The sequence below is a fragment of the Ornithorhynchus anatinus genome, chromosome 2 (assembly GCF_004115215.2).
Source record: "Ornithorhynchus anatinus isolate Pmale09 chromosome 2, mOrnAna1.pri.v4, whole genome shotgun sequence".
NCBI lineage: Eukaryota > Metazoa > Chordata > Mammalia > Monotremata > Ornithorhynchidae > Ornithorhynchus > Ornithorhynchus anatinus.
The window spans coordinates 139,721,551-139,739,490 of NC_041729.1; the positions used below are offsets into that span (position 1 = coordinate 139,721,551).

The window sequence follows — 17,940 nt, forward strand, 5'->3', positions numbered from 1 at the left end:
GCACAGAGAAGTTGTGACTTGCTCAAGGTCACACAGTCGAGAAGGGCTGCCTTAGATACCCTGCCTCATCCACTCCCTGGGGAGTTCCTTGTGGGCCGGGAACGTGTCGACCGCCTCTGAAATGCTGTCCTCCCGCAAGTGCTCAGTTCACCGCTCTGCACACAGGAAGCACTCAATAAATAGCACTGATGGAATGACAGACTGGAACCTCATTGTGGGCAGGGAATCTGTCCCCAGAGAGAGGTATTTATAAGATTCCCTGGAAGTCCCGCAACTTTGGTGTCATCCTTGACTCAGCTCTCTCATTCACCCCACACATCCAATCTGTCACCAAGGCCTGCCGGTCTCACCTTTACAATATCGCCAAATTCCGCCCTTTCCTCTCCATTCAAATGGCTATCTTACTGGTACAGGCTCTCATAATATCCCAGCTGGATTATTGTGTCAGCCTTCTCTCTGATCTCCCTTCCTCCTGTCTCTCCCCACTCCAGTCTATTCTTCATTCTGCTGCCCAGATCATCTTCCTGCAGAAATGCTCTGGGCATGTCACTCCCCTTCTTAAACACCTCCGGTGGTTGCCTATCAACCTCCGCTCCAAACAAAAACTCCTCACTCTAGGCTTCAAGGCTCTCCATCACCTTGCCCCCTCCTACCTCTCCTCCCTTCTCTCTTTCTACTGCCCACCCCACACTCTCCGCTCCTCTGCCGCCCACCTCTTCACCGTCCCCCATTCTTGCCTATCCCGCCATTGACCTCTGGCCCACATCCTCCCGCTGTCCTGGAATGCCGTCCCTCCTCACCTCCATCAACCTAGCTCTCTTCCACTCTTCAAAGCCCTACTGAGAGCTCACCTCCTCCAAGAGACCTTCCCAGACTGAGCTTCCCCTTTTCCCTCTACTCCCTCTGCTGCCTCTCTGCTCCCCCATTCACCTCCCCTCAGCTAAGCCCCCTTTCCCCCTTCCCTCTGCTCCTCTCCCTCTCCCTTCCCCTCCCCTCAGCACTGTGCTCATTTGTATATATTTTTATTACCCTATTTATTTTGTTAATGAGGTGTACATCCCCTTGATTCTATTTATTGCTGTTAAGTTGTCTTGTTTTTGTCCGTCTGTCTCCCCCAATTAGATTGTAAGCCCGTCAATGGGCAAGGATTGTCTCTATCTGTTGCCGAATTGTACATTCCAAGCACTTAGTACAGTGCTCTGCACATTGTAAGCGTTCTATAAATACTACTGAATGAATGAAAGTCTGGCTTACATGTTCTCCAATTGCTTTTCTTCAAAAAGGCACGACTCTTTGAAAGAGAAGGCTGTGAGAGTCAATTTGCAGCTTACTACACCCCCAAATCCGGCTCTGGAAAGCATTTTTGAAGTAGCCAAGGCCTAGTGCTCTGTCTGGGGAGCACCCTGGGACTGGTTGTCAAGGAAGGGGGCGAGAGTTGGTACGGTCCTAATACAACAACCAAGATGTCAGTTCTGTGATCCCAGGAAAGGCTGGGGAGGAGAACAGCCATCCATCCAGTGGGCTTCCAGAGTCCCGCTCTCTCTGTCAGGCTGTGCACTGCCTGGGAGAAGCACATCTGGAAGTCCGGGTACCCACGGCCAACTGCCCAGCGAAAACTCAAGGCCAGAGCAAAAGACTGGCAAGAAGGGTCATGGCCAACGAATCTTCTGTAGAGACTAGCCAGTGGGTCACTCATTCTCAGTCTCTTTCATGCACTCCTCCTCTGTCTCCCACTCCCTAACTGTGGGGGTCCCACAAGGCTCAGTTCCGGGTCCCCTTCTATTCTCCATCTACACCCACTCCCTTGGAGAACTCATTCACTCTCATGGCTTCAACTACCAACTCTGTGCGGATGATTCCCAAATCCGCATCTCCAACCCTGATCTTTCTCCCTTTCCGCAGTCTCGCATTTCCTCCTGCCTTCAAGACAACTCTACTCCAAGTCCCACTATCATGTCAAAAACAAAACCCTATTTGCCCCTCAACTTTCCCATCAATGTATACAGCACCACCTTCCTTCCAGTCTGCATTATCCTTGACTCCTCTCTTTCACTCAGCCCATAAATTCAATCTATTACTAAATCCTGTCAGTTCAATCTTCATAACATCACTAAAATCCACCCTTCCCTTTCCATCCAACTGCTACCCTATTAATCCATGTACTTACCTTATCCTGCCGTGATTAATGTATCAGCCTCCTTTCTGAACTCCCTGCCTCCTGTCTCTCCCCACTCCAATCCATACTTCCCTGTGTTGCCCGGATCATTTTTCTACAAAAACGCTCAATCCTTGTTTCCCTGCTCCTCAAGAATTAGTGGTTGCCCATCCATCTCCTCATCAAACAGAAACTCCTCACCATTGGCTTTAAAGCACTCAATCACTTTGCCCCCTCCTACCTCACCTCATTACTCTCCTAATGCAACCCAGCCCACACACTTCACTCTAATGCCAACCTACTCACTCTACCTCAATCTCGTCTATCTCTCCACCACCCTCTTGCCCACATCTTGCCTCTGGCCTGGAACACCCTCCCTCTTCATATCTGCCAGACAATTACTCTCCCCATCTTCAGAGCCTTATTGAAAGCTCATCTCCTCCCAGAGGCCTTCCCTCACTAAGCCCTCATTTCCTCTTCTCCCACTCCCTTATGGACTGCCCTGACTTGACCCCCACCCCACATCACTTACATACATATCTGTAATTTATTTATATTAATGTTTGTCTTCCACCATAGACTGAAAGCTCATTATGGGCTGGGAATATGTCTGTTATATTATACTCTCCCAAGCCCTTAGTACATTGCTCTGCATATAGTAAGTGCTCTATAAATACGACTGATTGACTGATTGGGCCTGGGAGGAAAGTAGATTAACATGTTCTATTTGTATTGTGGCCATGCTGGCCTCTGTGCCTTTCACAAGACAGTAACAGCTTCACAGACACAAAACCAAATATGTATCTTGGAATCCTAGATGGCTCAAATTGGAGGGGTCTGCCTGGGTTCATTAGGTCCATTCTCCTGATCTAAGTGTGGCTTAGTGGGTAGAGCACAGGCCTGGAAGTCAGAAGGACTTGAGTTCTAATCCCAGCTCCGCCACATGTCTGCTTTGTGATCTTGGACAAGTCACTTAACTTCTCTGGGCCTCAGTTACCTCATCTGTAAAATAGGGATTAAGAGTGTAAGCCCCACATGGGATGGGGACTGTGTCCAATCTCATTAACTTGTATCTACTCCTGCACTTAGAAAGGTGCCTGGCACATAGTAAGTGCTTAACATATATCATTTTTTTTAAAAAGAAAAAGAGAAAATATCAAGCCCAAGGTGCCCATGGCCATGACTTCGGACACCAGGTGGCATTTCCGGAGGGCCCCAGGTTCTGACAGCAAACTCACTCATGGGGCGGCAGAGCAATAAGCCAGGAAATCAGAAGGCAAGAACCCTGAGAGGCGCCTGTGACGGTTGTGGGTGGTTCCAACACGATGTCGGCTGGGATCCTTGCCTGCCTGCCCCTCCAGGGCAGGGCCGGGACCAACCTGGAATGCTCAGTTGATCGTCAAACCAATTCTGGCTCAGAAGCATCCCCCTCTCTCCCCCGAGTTCCCAGACGCCCTTATGGCTGACCAGATTTCCCCCATGCACCCTCCCAAGCGGGTTCCAGCATGAAGGAGTGTTACAACCGGAGCCTGAAGGTGGAGACTGAGGGCTGGGTGTTGACGCCAAGCGGAATGATGTGACTGTTGCCTGGAGGGGTGGGGACCGAGGGGGTGGCATCCATCGACAAAGGACGAAGCCGATGAGTCAAGAGAAAGCTTCCCACCATGCTGCCTGGCGGATAGCACAGGCAGGGAGGATTCAGATGATCCAGGAGAGGTTGGGATGCAGGGTTGGGGAGGTCAGTGCAGGGAAGCCCCACTCCAGCTGGAGATGCAACAGACACCGCAGGGGTCTGGGAAGAGCTCAGTGTCCCCTCAATCCAAGCGCTGGAAGTGGAGGCATCAGTGGGTGCTGCCAGCAGCGGGCATGTCCCAGCAAAGGAAGGAATGAGAAAGGCTTGCCGGCACCAGGGCTCCCCGGGTTTGGACAAGGCCAGGAACCAGGCACCAGGCCACGTTTGATGTGGTGACACCTGTAGCGTGTGCTGTTAACTCCCAGAGCTCTGGGTCAGAGCCGGCCAGAAAGCATCGACTGGAGAACAGGCTCAAATAACCCACGTCACTAGGCGCCAAACTCTGAACAAACAAGTAAACCGATTCAACTAGTCTGGCCAAGAAGGAGGAGGCGGGCTGCTTGCCAGCCCGGCTAGGAGATAGAGTTCCTGGCACTGCTCAGCTTGAACACAGTAGGGGGGGGTACCTGTGACCTAGGAAATGACTTCACTTCTGGCCTGGTGGTGCCCGGGTCCCTAAGGGCCCCCAAAGATGGCAGCCACCACCCATGAACTCTTTGGGAAACTGAGGCTTTCACCAGAGACTTGAGTATCTTCTAGAACCAGGAAATCACTCTTCCGAGGGCTGGCCATCCCCATGGAAAACCCCAGGACCATAAGGGCCGAGGGAACAATGGGTGGCCCTCAGGACTGCCATGGAAACTGATGGGGGTGGGGGATGGGGGCGGGCCTTCTAGAGACAATAATAATACTATTTAAGTGCTTACTATGAGCCAAGCACTGTTCTAAGCACTGGGATAGATGCAAGATCATTTCATGGTCCTCACAGTCTAAGTAGGAGGGAGATGAGCTTTGAATTTCTAATTGGCAGATTCATTCATTCAATCATATTTACTGAGTGTTTACTCTGTGCAGAGCCTTGGGAGAGTACGATATAAAAACAAACAGATGCATTCCCTGCCCACAACGAGCTGGGAACTGAGCTACAGAGAAGTGAAGTGACTTGCCCAGGGTCATATAGCAGGTATGTGGTAGAGCTGGGATTAGAACTGAGGTCCTCTGACTCCCAGGCCTGTGCTCTTTCCTGTAGGCCCCACTGCTTCTTACAAGACAAGAGCAGTAATCTCTACTCCCGCTGCCACCGATTGCTGCCCTCATCATCAAATCAATGATGTCTGGTGTTTGGCTGGCATCAAACTCGGCACTGTGCAGGAGGGGGATTCTCCCCTGGCCCTGGCCGAGGAACCTGGCCCTGTCCCCCCTCCCTTTCCCACTCCCTCAACACCAGCGGTGGCCTAGTTCACCGGCCAAGCCGTTCCTTGCGGGTGGGGAGAGGAGCAGGGGTGGTCGCAGCAATGATATTTATTGACTGCCCGCAAAGGGCAGTCCCTGGTCCTAACCACTGAAGCCTGAGCCCATGTATTCCTCACCCACAAGGGGTCACACTCAAATGGACAGTGCATTAGGCAGAGCTGGTGGCTCAGACCTCTCCACGTAAGCCCGCAGACCAGGAGGGCTGTCGTTGGGAGAGAGGGGCCAAGCCTGCCATTTGGCTCCTGGCCCTATTAGCCCATCAGTCTGTGCTGCACAAGCCAAGAGCACACAGGGAAAGGCACTGAAATAATAATAATAATAATAATGGCATTCGTTGAGTGCTTACTATGTGCAAAACACTGTTCTAAGCGAGGGGTGATACAAGGTAATCAGGTTATCCCACGTGGGGCTCACAGGCTTAATCCCCATTTTACAGATGAGGTAACTGAGGCACATAGAAGTTAAGGGACTCACCCAAAGTCACACAGCTGACAAGTAGCGGAGCCGGAATTAGAACCCATGACCTCTGATTCCCAAGGCCGTGCTTTTTCCACTGAGCTACGTGAAATCAGCTTCTCCCACACCCCACACAAGACAGCTCCCCTGAACTGGATGTTTCCCCACAGGACAGACTTGGACCAATATTATTGTTGCACATTCAGATTAGGGGAAGCATCATGGCTAGTGGAAGGACCCAAGGGCCTGGGAGTCAGGGGACTTGGATTCTAATCCCAGATCTGCCATGTACTTGCTGTGCTATCTTGGGTAAATCACTTTGATTTCTCTGTGTGTCAATTCCTTCATCTGCAAACTGGGGATTCAATACCTGCTCTCTGTCCTACTTCGACTGTGAGCCCCAGGTGGGATCTGATTATCTTGTATCTACCCCAGTGCTTATTAAAGTGCTTGGCACATAGCAAGCATTTAAATACTAATATTATTATTACTATTACTACTAATAATAATAATAACAACAATGCCATTGTTATTATTAGTAGTTTCAATTTCCTCTAGACTGTAAACTCCTTGAGGGCAGGGAACAAGTCTACCAACTCTGTTATATTTTACTCTCCTACGTGCTTAGAACAGTGCACTACACACAGTAAGCAATCAATAAACACTACTGATGCATTTTGATTAGAAACATAGAAACAGTTTCTGATCATGGCTTATCTTTTCAAAAAATACGTGTAAAGAAATGGGCCCCAGAGAAGCAGCATGGCCAAATGAAAAGAGTACGGGCCTGGCAGTCAGAGGACTTGAGTCTTAATCCCAGCTCTGACCACTGGTTGCTCTGTGAATTTGGGCAAATCCCTTAAGTTCCCCATGCCTTAGTTTCCTCAATTGTAAAATGAAGATTCAATGCCTGTTCTCTTTCCAACTTAGACCGTGAGCCCCATGTGGGGGAGGGGAACTGCGTCCAACCTGACAAACTTGTATCTTTCCCAGCGCTTAGGACAGGGTTTGACACACAGTAAGCACTTAACAAATATCATAATAATGGTAATCCCAGAAACAGGCAGGAGCACATCCTGGGAAATGGCCCCAACCTGTTTGGGGTGACCGGTAATTGAGCACTGAGAGGCAGATACCCTCTGGTCTGTTTGGCCATTCATTCCCCCATTTCTTGGGGCCCAGCCCAGTTAATTGGCTGTTATTTAAGAGGAAGGGAATTTTGGGGGAAGTGAAATCTGATTTCAAAGTCCCTCATGTGCTAAGAGCCAGCATCTTGGGGCTAATAATAATAATAATAATAATAATAATAATAATATTTGGGAGGAGCTTACTAAGTCCCTACGATTACGCTAAGCATTGGAGTAGGTACAGTACAATCAGATCAGGCCAAGACCCACATGGGGTTCAAAGTCTAAGGAGGGAGGGACAGCAGACACTACAGATAAGGAAGCTGAGGTCCAGAGTGGTTAAGTTGCCCACAGCAGGCAAATGGCAGAGTTGGGGTTAGAACCCAAGTCTCCTGACTCTCAGGCCTGAGTTCTTTCCAATAGGCCATTCTGCTGTTCTAGTGTACTGTTCTAATAATAATAATAATAATAATGATGGTATTTGTTAGCGCTTACTATGTGCCAAGCTCTGTTCTAAGCGCAGGAGCAGATACAAGGTAATCAAGTTGTCCCACGTTGGGCTCACAGTCTTCATCAGTCTGCAGATGAGGTAATTGAGGCACAGAGAAGTTAAGTGACTTGCACAAAGCCATACAGCTGATAAGTGGCAGAGCCAGTATTAGAATCTACAGCCTCTAAAGCCTGGGCTCTTTCACTAAACTACGCTGCTTCTGGAAAAACTATAGTTTGCCCAGCTAGGTCTGGACCAGTTCTGTTTAGTTCACTACTGTATCCTGCATGAACAAGCTCGCAATACAGATATTGCCCCACATCCTCACAGGACCAGGTGTGACTAGCAGGTTGGACCTACTTCCCCACCACCCTCTCCGTACAAGCCCCAATCCCCGGCCCTGCGGCAGAAGCAGTGTGGCCCAGTGGATAGAGCATGGGCCAGAGAGTCAGAAGGACCTGGGTTCTAATTCCAACTCCACCCTGTGTCTGCTGTGTGACCTCCAGCGAGCCACTTCACTGGTCCTCAGTTACCTCATCTGTAAAATGGGGATTAAGACTGTGAGCCCCATGTGGGACATGGCCTGCATCCAACCTAATTAGCGTGTATCTACCCCAGTGCTTAGGTACATTGCCTGCCATATAATAAGCACTTAAAAAGTACCATTAAGCAAGGTTGTTGTTTTGGGTCTGTTTTGGGCAGTCCGACCTCTGCCATTGGCCCGTTTCCTCCCTCCTGATTTCTCTGATTTCTGAGGTAGACTGAGCGCAGTACACTCCATTCTGGCTGGGGCAGATGCTGACCATCCTTCTCCTCACAAGTTTAGTAAGGAGGATCCTTCAGAGCCCCCTTGCCATAGCGGCAGCAACATAATAGTCACCTAATCCCGCTTTCCCCTTCTTCCCTTCCAAGTCAGACCAGGTGGCTGCACAGCCAGAACTGCTGGGGACCAGGCCTAAGCCCATTCAGGGAACTCTGGGTGCTCCTGTTGTAGGGAGAACTCAAACCGAGACGGTTGAGACAGTTGACTCCTTCTCTCCCCACTACCTGCCCACTCCGGGGCTGGTGTGCAACTTTTCCCTTGGCTTCACGCCACCTCCCACTCCAGCTTTCCCCGCTCCTCTCAAGGAAAGGGGAGGAGCAGACTCATCTTGCCGCGGGACAGCCGGTGAAATCACTCCGGCTCCTCTGTGGCTGTCTGACTTTCTGTGTGGCTCTCTGACCCCTGAACGCCGTGGCCCACCTTGGCCCCCAGGAGGCTCCTGTTTGTCTGCCCGCATTCACAAGTCAGACGGCAGCTCCCCACCTATAATTACTGTTCGTTTGTGTTTGCAGGGTTTGCAGTTCAGTTCCAATCACTTGGTTTTCAGCTCTGGAGGGAGCCTAGAATCCTGGGTCCAACTCAAGTTTATCTTCTACTCGGTTTTACCTAAAAGGAACACACTCTATGTTCTCCCCAAACAGCCCAGAACCCTTGGCTCCACCAGGCACATTGGGGTGGGGACCACAGGCTTTGCTGCAAATACGAATTTTAATTGGTTCCGCCTGGGGCCAGTCAGACATGGGCACTGAGCAATGCCCTCCAGCTTGACTCTGAAAAGCTTTCTGACCCTTTCATGCCCTGGAATCCTAAATCCAAACTGCCCATCTTGTTGAAGGTGGGGACATTGGCTTCTGGGAAACCACTCTGTTCTGGCTATTCATCTTTATTCATCCATCACTTTGCAATAGCTTCTTCCCCATTGCTTTCAAACATGTTCATGTCTCCTCTATCCTAAAAAGAACCTCCCTCGACCCCACAGCTCCCTCCAGTTATCACCCCATTTCCCTCTTACCATTCCTCTCCATATGCCTTGAGAGTGTTGTCTATACCTGCTGCCTCCACTTCCTCTTCAATTCTCCCGTTGAACCCCTTTGATCTGGTTTCCATCCCCTTCACTCCATGGAAACGTCCCCCTCTAAGATAACCAGTGGCTTTTTTCTTGCCAAATCTGACAGCTTCTACTCCTTCCTAATCCTCCTAGACCTCTCAGCTGCCTGAAACACCGTGGACCACTGTCTTCTCCCGGAAACATCCAACCATGGCTTCAGTGAAACTGTCCCCTTGTGGTTCTCCTATTTCTCTGACTGCTCCTTCTCAGTCTCTTTTGCAGTCTTTTTTTTCTTCTTCCCACCCTCTGACAGTGAGGGTTCCACAAAGCTCAGTTCTGGGTCCTCTTCCATTCTCCATTTATACCCACTCCTTGCAGAACTGATTAGAACCTATGGCTTTAACTACAGTCTCTTTGTGGATGATTCCCAAATCTACATTTCCAGCTCTAATTTTGATCCTTCTCTTCAGTCTCTTATTTCCTCCTGCCTTCGGACATCTCTACTTGGATGTCTTACTGACACCTCAAACTTAGTATGTTCAAAACAGAACTCATCTTCCCACCCAAATCCTGCCCTCACCCTGATTTTCCCATCATTGTAGACAGCACCACCATCCTCCCTGTCTCACAAGTCCAAAACCTTGACATTATCCTCAACTCATCTCCCTTATTCAACCCACATATTCAGTCTGTCACCAAATACTGTCAGTTCTCCAGGTTTTGGTAAAATCTGCCCTTTCCTCTCTACCCAAACTGCTACAATGCTGATCCAAGTACTTATCATATTCTGTCTCAACTACTGCAGTAGCCTCCTCACTGACATCCCTGCCTCCTGTTTCTCCCGACTCCGGGCCATACTTCACTCTGCTGCCTGGATCATTTTTCTAAAAAAACACTCAGTCCACATCTCTGCACTCCTTGAGAACCTCCGGTGGTTGCCCATCCACCTCCGCATCAAACAGAAACCCCTGATAATCAGCTTTAAAGTACTCGATCAGTTCGCCCCCAACTTTCTTACCTTACTGATTTCCTGCTACAGCCCAGCCCACACACTTTGCTAGTCTAGCGCCGGCCTGCTCACTGTGATTCGATCTTGTCTATCTCACTACCAACCCCTGCCCCATGTCCTCCCTCTGGCCCAGGCCAAACCACCACTTTGCCCATATTCAAAGCCTTATTAAGGTCATATCTTCTCCAAGAGGCCTTCCCTGAATAAGTCTTTTTTTCCTAGACTCCATCTCCCTTCTGACCCCTTTAAGCACGCGATATTCGTGTCACAGCAATTATGCAGATATTTACAATTGATTTATTTATATTAATGTCTGTCTCCTCCTCTAGAATGTAAGCTCCCTGTAGGCAGGGAACCTACCAACTCCATTGTACTGTACTCTCCCAAGAGCTTAGTACTGTGCTCTGCACACAGTAAGCACTCAATAAATGCCATTGATTAATTTTGGTTTTTTATGGTATTTGTTAAGCACTTATTATGTGTCTGGCCCCGTACTAACTACTAGAGTAGATACAAAATAATCAGGTTGGACACAGTCCTTGTTCCACATGGGGCTCACAGTCTTAATCCCCATTTTACAGATGAGGTAACTGAGGCACAACAAAGTTAAGTAACTTGCCCAAGGTCACGCATCAGACAAGTGGTGGAGCCGGGATTAGAATCCAGATCCTTCTAACTCTCAGGCCCATAATCTATCCACTAGCCCACACTGCTTGATTGATTGGTTTTGGTGCAGGAACCAGTGCTTAAAGTAGAGAGGGGAAAACAGCACTTAAGTCAGTGTGGGCTTTTCAGGGCACAGAAAAGGGAAGCTAAAGTCTGTTCCACCCTGCTTTCCTTCCATCCTAATTCTACCCCTGATTCCCTTCTGCTGCCCCACCTACTTAGCCTGATCACTGCAAGAGCAGAAAATTCCAGGGAAAAGCTAACTCAACAGTAATAATAATAATGTTGGTATTTGTTAAGCGCTTACTATGTGCCGAGCACTGTTCTAAGCGCTGGGGTAGACACAGGGGAATCAAGTTGTCCCACGTGGGGCTCACAGTCTTAATCCCCATTTTACAGATGAGGTAACTGAGGCACAGAGAAGTGAAGTGACTTGCCCAAAGTCACACAGCTGACAAGTGGCAGAGCCGGGGTTCGAACCCATGACCTCTGACTCCAAAGCCCGTGCTCTTTTCCACTGAGCCACGCTGCTTCTGTACAACCAAAACATCCAGAGAGCAACTTTCCCAGAGGAAACAGCACTGCCCTGTCCATTCTGAAGATTTAGCTCGGTTAAGGGAGGAGGCTGGGATTGCCAGGGGCCCCAGGACATGCCCTCTGACTTGGCTGGGTCCTGCCAGCTGTTTCCCTGGCCCGGGACCGAGAGGGGACCGGAATCCCATGAACACTCTTCACACGGGCACTCCGCTCCTAAGTCTAGCAGTCAAACAGGCAGGAAGGCCCAGGGAGCGGGAGAGGCCTGTCCTGATGGGGCTCACTTAGGAAAGCAGAGGGGTCTGGGTCCCCCAAAACTCCTAGAAGGTGGCAGCAGGAACTCTGGTCACAGAGAGACTAGTCTCTGTGCTTATTTGTAACTCAATAGGCCCTCTGGGTTGAGAAAAGCGGACCGGAAGGAGGTCTGGGGGCTGCCGCTGCCTTCCAGGCTCCCTGTTCCTGCTCCACACACACCTTCCCCGGGCCCGAGAGCAGCAGCACTCTCCAGAGAGGAGCCCAAGACTGGGATTCAGGTCATCATTTGTCAAGAGCCCACGGGAGGATGCCACTGGCTAACAAAGGAGATTTCCTGTTTTTTCCTTAAACCCAGATGGTCTCTTATAGACTTGCATTTATCAAGTGTCGGTGGAAAAATTAAAAAAAATTTCCCTTGAGACTGGTTGCCAGATCTCACAGTCCCCTGAAAACCTGAGCCATCTTCCCCTCTCCACCAGACCCAAACACTACAAACAGAGGTGTTCAATCGGCCTATACTCCCCAGTCCTTTTTTTAATGGTATTTGTGAAGCACTTACTATGTGCCAGGCACTGGACTAAGCACTGGGGTAGATATTTAATAAGGTTGATCACATTCCCTGTCCCACACAGGGCTCACAGTCTTAATCTCCATTTTCCAGATGAGCTGAGGCATACAGAAGGGAAGTGACTTGCCCAAGATCATATAGAAGACAAGTGGTGGAGCTGGGATTAGAACCCAGGTCCTTCTGACGCCCAGGCTCATGCTCTGTCCACTAGGCTATGCTGCATCATGCTTTTCCTCTCCTAAAGCGGTTCCTCAACACCCTCTACATCAAGACCCTCTCCTGACGCCACACTAGGCTCTTTGAGCCATCTTCCTCCCACTTGCAAATGATTTTATAGCGGTCTCCCCCTTGAGACTGTAATCTTGTCAATAGAGATTCTATCTTCAGAGAATTATGAAAGCGCTCAATAAATCCGCCTGATCGACTGATTGAGGTAGGTCAGGGCCAAGGACCTGAGTGGGGCAGTCAGGAACACGTGAGCCAGCTTGATGATTCCAAGCAACATGGTTCGCACAACACACAAGCAAGTCAACGAGTCAGCACCCAATACCAGGTCAGAGCTCAAGCCTGTTCGATTGATGGTATTTGCTGAGTGCTTAGAGTTGATTAATGGTATATATTACAGGGTTCACAGTCTAAGTAGGAGGGAGAACAGGTATTGAATCTCCATTATGCAGATGAGGAAACTGAGGCATAGAGAAGTGAAGTGATTTGCCCAAGGTCAGAAGGCAGACAAGTGGTGGAGGCAGAATGAGAACCCACGTCTCCTGACTCTGAGGTCTGTGTCCTTTCCAAGAGGCCCACTGATTGATTGACTCGGTCTCCCCATCTGTAAATGGGGAAAACTGGTCTTGTAGGGTGGAGCGAGGGCAAATGAGAGCATTGATATAAAGGCTCTCTGAGAAGAAAAAGCGTGGTATATTCATAAGGTAAGGTTGTCTTCATTGCCTTTCCCTTCCTCTTAGGGAATTAAAGGCTTCCGAATAGCCTCTACAGACAAAATTTCCTCACAGAATCAGAGAAGATAAAGGCCCAACCACGTCAAACCTTGGAACGACCTCGGCAATCGCTCAGCTCAGCCCCAAACCCCAGGGGTGTTCAAGGTTGCTGCTAGCGGCTACAGTCGGGGCAGAAACAACCTTGTGGCTTCCGGCGGGGAAGGGAGGAGAAGGGAAGGCCCTGGGACTGGGCCCAAAGGGAAACTGCTGTTGGGGCAGGTAAAGGTAATAGAAATACAGCTCACCCGAGTGATAATATTCGGAGTGTGGGGTGAAGTGGGGAGTCTAATTTAGTTCATACTATCGGGGGGCCTGTCCCACAGCATTCCAGCCCCTTGGCCTGCCACCACCCGCCCCTCAGCAGGCTGCACGTCTCAGAGGTGGAGGGAGAAACCTCCCTCAAGTGCATTCTGAGTGCAGGGCAGCTCTCTACTTCCTGTGCTGAACAGAGAAGTTCCCCGAAAAGATCAAATCTTGGCTTCTTGGAAACCCATGGAGCCAGAAGAGAGAGCGAGGCACCTGCCCAAGGCTATTCTGCTCTAACACATGGAGTTATTTTGCACCTGGCCAATTTACATATCCAGAAGATTTTAGCCAGATGGGATGGAGACAGGAAGGCTCTGGGAAGGACCTGGGTTCTAATCCCAGTTCTACCACTTTTCTGCTGTGTGACCCTGGGCAAGTCATTTCACTTCTCTATGCCTAAATTACTTCATCTGTAAAATGGGGATTAAGACTGTGAGCCCCAGGTGGGACATGGTCTGTGTCATACTTAATGAGCTTGTATATACCCCAGTGTTTCGTAAAGTGCTTAGCATATAAGTGCTTAGCAAATACCATTTAAAAAAAACACGGGGAGGGCACGACCTGGGGCCTGGCTTGTCCACATTCAGCTGAAATCAGACAGACAAGTTTTTATTAATAGTAATGATAATACTGATAATAATAATAACCATAATAACAATCATTAGGCAATCTGGGTTCTAATCTCAGCTCTACCACTTGCCTGCAGTGTGACATTGTACAAGTCACTTAACTTCTCTGAGCCTCAGTTTCCTCAACTGTAAATTGGGGAATCAGTACCTGTTCTCCTGCCTACTTGGACTGTGAGCTCCATGAGGGACAGGACTGTCTGACCTCATTTACTTGTATCTATCCCAGCCCTTAGAACAGTGCATGACACAGAGTAAACACTTAACAAATACTATTTTAAAATGATTAAAAATAATTGTGACATTAATAATAATCGTAACACTTACTGTGTGCCAAGTACTGTACTAAGCCCTGGGACAGACACAAAATAAACAGATCAGGCACAGTCCCTGTCCCACATGGATCTCACATTGGAGTCTATTGGTGAGGGAATTGAAGCACGGAGAAGTGAAGTGACTTGTCTAAGGTCACGGAGCAAGCAAGTGGCAAAACAGGAATTGGAACCCAGGTCCTTCTGACTCCCAGGCCCGGGCCCTATCCACTAGGCCACACTCCTCCTCCATTCAGCAGGCTGTCTCCATCCTGGAAGCCAGGACTTCTCTTTTCCTTTTTTTTTTTCTTGTTTTTTATAGTATTTGTTACTGCTTACTATGTGTCAAGCACTGTTCTAAGAGCTGGGGTAGATACAAGTTTATCAGGTTGGACACAGTCCCTGTCCCACATGTTTGACATGTGCCCAATTTGACTGTATTGTATTTACCTATCCCCCAAATCTCCCCCTCACCTTCCCCATCCACCCTATTAGCCTTCTCTAAAGAGATCTCCCAAAATGTGAAGTACAAACAGAGCTTGGGGCAGAATGTACCAACAGATTTATCTGGTCTCCCCTAGGATAATCCATGCTCACTGTGGGCTGGGCCCCAGCCTGTTAGCTACCGTGTACCTGCAGCACACAATTCAGTGTGATGCTGCCGGCGGGTACTGGTTAGCTGTGCCACCAGGCCAGCCCGAGAGGGACAAAGTGCATGGGGAGGGCTAGAAGGGAAATATTGGAGGATACAAAGTGGAAGAGGTGACAGGCGATTGACATGGAAGGGGAGGTGCCGAACAGCAGAAGTCCTGAGGCAAGCGCTGCCTCTGCTAAGGCAGAGTGGGGAAGGCACACTTGCAAGTAGACTGAAGCCCTTAGGTCCGTGGACCCAGGGTTACAGGACAAAGTCCTTCCCACCCTCACCTCCTGGCCACCAGAGGCAGTGAACAGGACGGCCTTGGGCATTCAGGGCCAGAGCGCTGCTGGCTGGCTCTTCCATCCCGCTCTGGTTCCCAGATTGCAGCTCACAGCAGAGCCACGGTCTTGGATTAGCCCCTTTTGTCTGACAGCATGAACCCTTTCCCTCCTTAACCCTCACCACTATCTGAAGAGAAAATAATAATAACAATAATAATGATGGCATTTAAGTGCTATGTGCCACACACTGTTCTAAGCACTGGGGGAGATATAAGGTTATCAGGATGTCCCAGGTGGGGCTCAGTCTTAATCCCCATTTTACAGATGAGGTACCTAAAGGACAAAGTTGAGTGACTTGCTCAAAGTCACAAAGCTGACAAGTGGCAGAGCCGGGATTAGACCCACAACCTCTGACTCCCAAGCCCATGCTCTTTCCACTAAGCCACGCTACCACTCCCTGTTGACTGATGGGAGACTGAGGTACCGCAGAGGCCCTTGTTCCGTTGGAGTTGGACCAATGCGAAAACCCCGGTTTTCCAATCCTAGCCCACTGCGTGCTGGTCCAGGATGCCATTTGGGATCACCCATCGCCCTGCGGCTAGCCCCACCCCGACTCTGGCCCGTGGGTGTGGACCTCCTCAGACAGCCTCACCCTTGCCCTGGGGTGCGACGGCCTGGGAAAACCTGAGCCTGGGACTTGTAACCAGGAAAACCCTCTCACCACCCTGGCCCACAGCCTGATGGCGGTACTCACGGAGCGGGGGTCCAAAGAGCACCGTGTCCAGGGCCTTCAGCTGCAGTTTCTGTCTGTGGCTCCGATCGGTCATCTTCAGAATGGTTCCCGTCATGGTGGCGTTAGTTATTGCCAGTCTGCCGGGAGAAAGGGCGCCCGGTCAGTCCCTGGCCATCCAGGGGTCTGCCCAGCTAGACCCCTAGCAGTAGGGTCTGATCAGCCTTCCGAGGAGCCAGCCAAGTTCACCACAAAGGTTTGTCGCCAGCAGGGCCTGCTCCTTGCCCTCCTTCTATTACAACGGTGAGCCACTTTGGTAGGACAACAGATGGGAAATGGTCAATACCACTGGACTGAGAGCTGCAGCGGGTCTTCTACCCATGTCTATGGTTCGTTCTCGGATCTGTAATTTTATTTATTTATACTCATGTCCGTATCCCCCTCGCTAGACTGTCAGCTTGTTGTGGGCAGGGAATGTGACTGTTTATTGTTGTACTGTACTCTCCCAAGCACTTAGTACAATGCTCTGCACACAGTAAGGACTCAATAAATACAATGAATGAATGAATGGTGGCCCCCTGCAGTGACCCTAACCAACAATAAAGACAGGAAAATATCATTATTATTTCCATTATTTCTAGAGAGCTTTTTATGGCCCCAGACCTTCCTCATATCATTGAGGTTAGAGGGGGCAGGGTTTATCATCCCCCACTTTCTAGTTGAGGAAATTAGGCCACAAGGGCTTAGGCAATTTGGCCACAGTCAGCAGGCAGGTCAGTAGCAGAGGTGGAATTTTTCCAGTCCAGGCAGCTTCTGGCAGACCGTCCAGTACTTTCAGCCTCTCCTCCAAGGAGCAGGGAGACGAACCTCAGAGTCGGAGTCGAACCCCAGAGCCCCGATGCCGCTGCGGCCTCCTCCTGGCTGTCCCGAAGGGTAGGGCCGGAAGCCCCCGGAACTGACCTGGGCATGGCGTGTCCACTCAGCTGCAGCTTCCTGAAGGTCTCTTCATACTGGGGCAGTTCCACATAGCTGATGAGCCACTGCACCACCTCATCCACAGTCCAGTTGTACACTATGGGGAGGAGCAAGAAATGCTTTGTGTTAATGAGACACCCTCTGCTTTCCACTCCCAGCACCCTGAGACACAGAAATGGGGGTCACCTCCGCTCGGCAGTAGAGGAATAGCTGCGTCTTTTGGTGGGAAGGACCCCTTCCCTGCTGCTGGATCGTGATTGTGCCCCAGGGGAAGATTCCCAGGCTGGAAAAGGGGAGAGGGCAGCGGCAGGGGGCTGGGGAACATGGATAACACCAGCCGCCAGTTTCAGCAGACCCAGAAGGAGCTCATGGCCGATCTAATAATAATAACCATTATAATCAACATATCATAATAATAGTGGTATTTACTTATTCAATCGTATTTATTGAGCACTTACTGTGTGCAGAGCACTGAACTAAATGCTCGGAATGTACAATTCGGCAACATATAGAGACAATCCCTGCCCAACAACGGGCTCACAGTCTAAAAGATCTGTTAAGCTGGTACTTGTTAAGTGCTTAGTATGTGCTAAGCATTGTACTAAGTGGTGGGGTAGATACAAGAAGCAGCATGGCATAAGGGATGGAGCACGGGCCTGGGAGGCAGATGGTCATGGGTTTTAATTCTGGCTCCGTCACTGTCTACTCTGTGATCTTGGGCAAGTCACTTCATTTCTTTGGGTCTCAGGTACCTCATCTGCAAAATGGGGATGGAGACGGTGAGCCCCACACGGGACAGGGACTATGTCCAACACAATTTGCTTGCATCCCCCAACCTTAGTACAGTGCCTGGCATATAGTAAGTGCTTAAAAAATACCATAATAATAATAATAATTAT

General features: G+C 49.7%; 1 protein-coding gene across 6 annotated transcripts in view; it reads right to left on the reverse strand.

The window, feature by feature from the left end:
- The window catches only part of STIM1 (stromal interaction molecule 1), a 182,033-nt gene that overhangs the window by 25,106 nt on the left and 138,987 nt on the right, over nt 1–17,940 (reverse strand). For all 6 annotated transcript variants that reach the window (XM_029055854.2, XM_029055873.2, XM_029055860.1 and 3 more), the window contains exons 4-5: nt 17,027–17,138; nt 16,091–16,206 (exon numbers count right to left, since the gene is read on the reverse strand). In XM_029055854.2, coding sequence (XP_028911687.1) covers nt 16,091–16,206; nt 17,027–17,138 — 228 coding nt within the window. The remainder of the gene's footprint in view (nt 1–16,090; nt 16,207–17,026; nt 17,139–17,940) is intronic.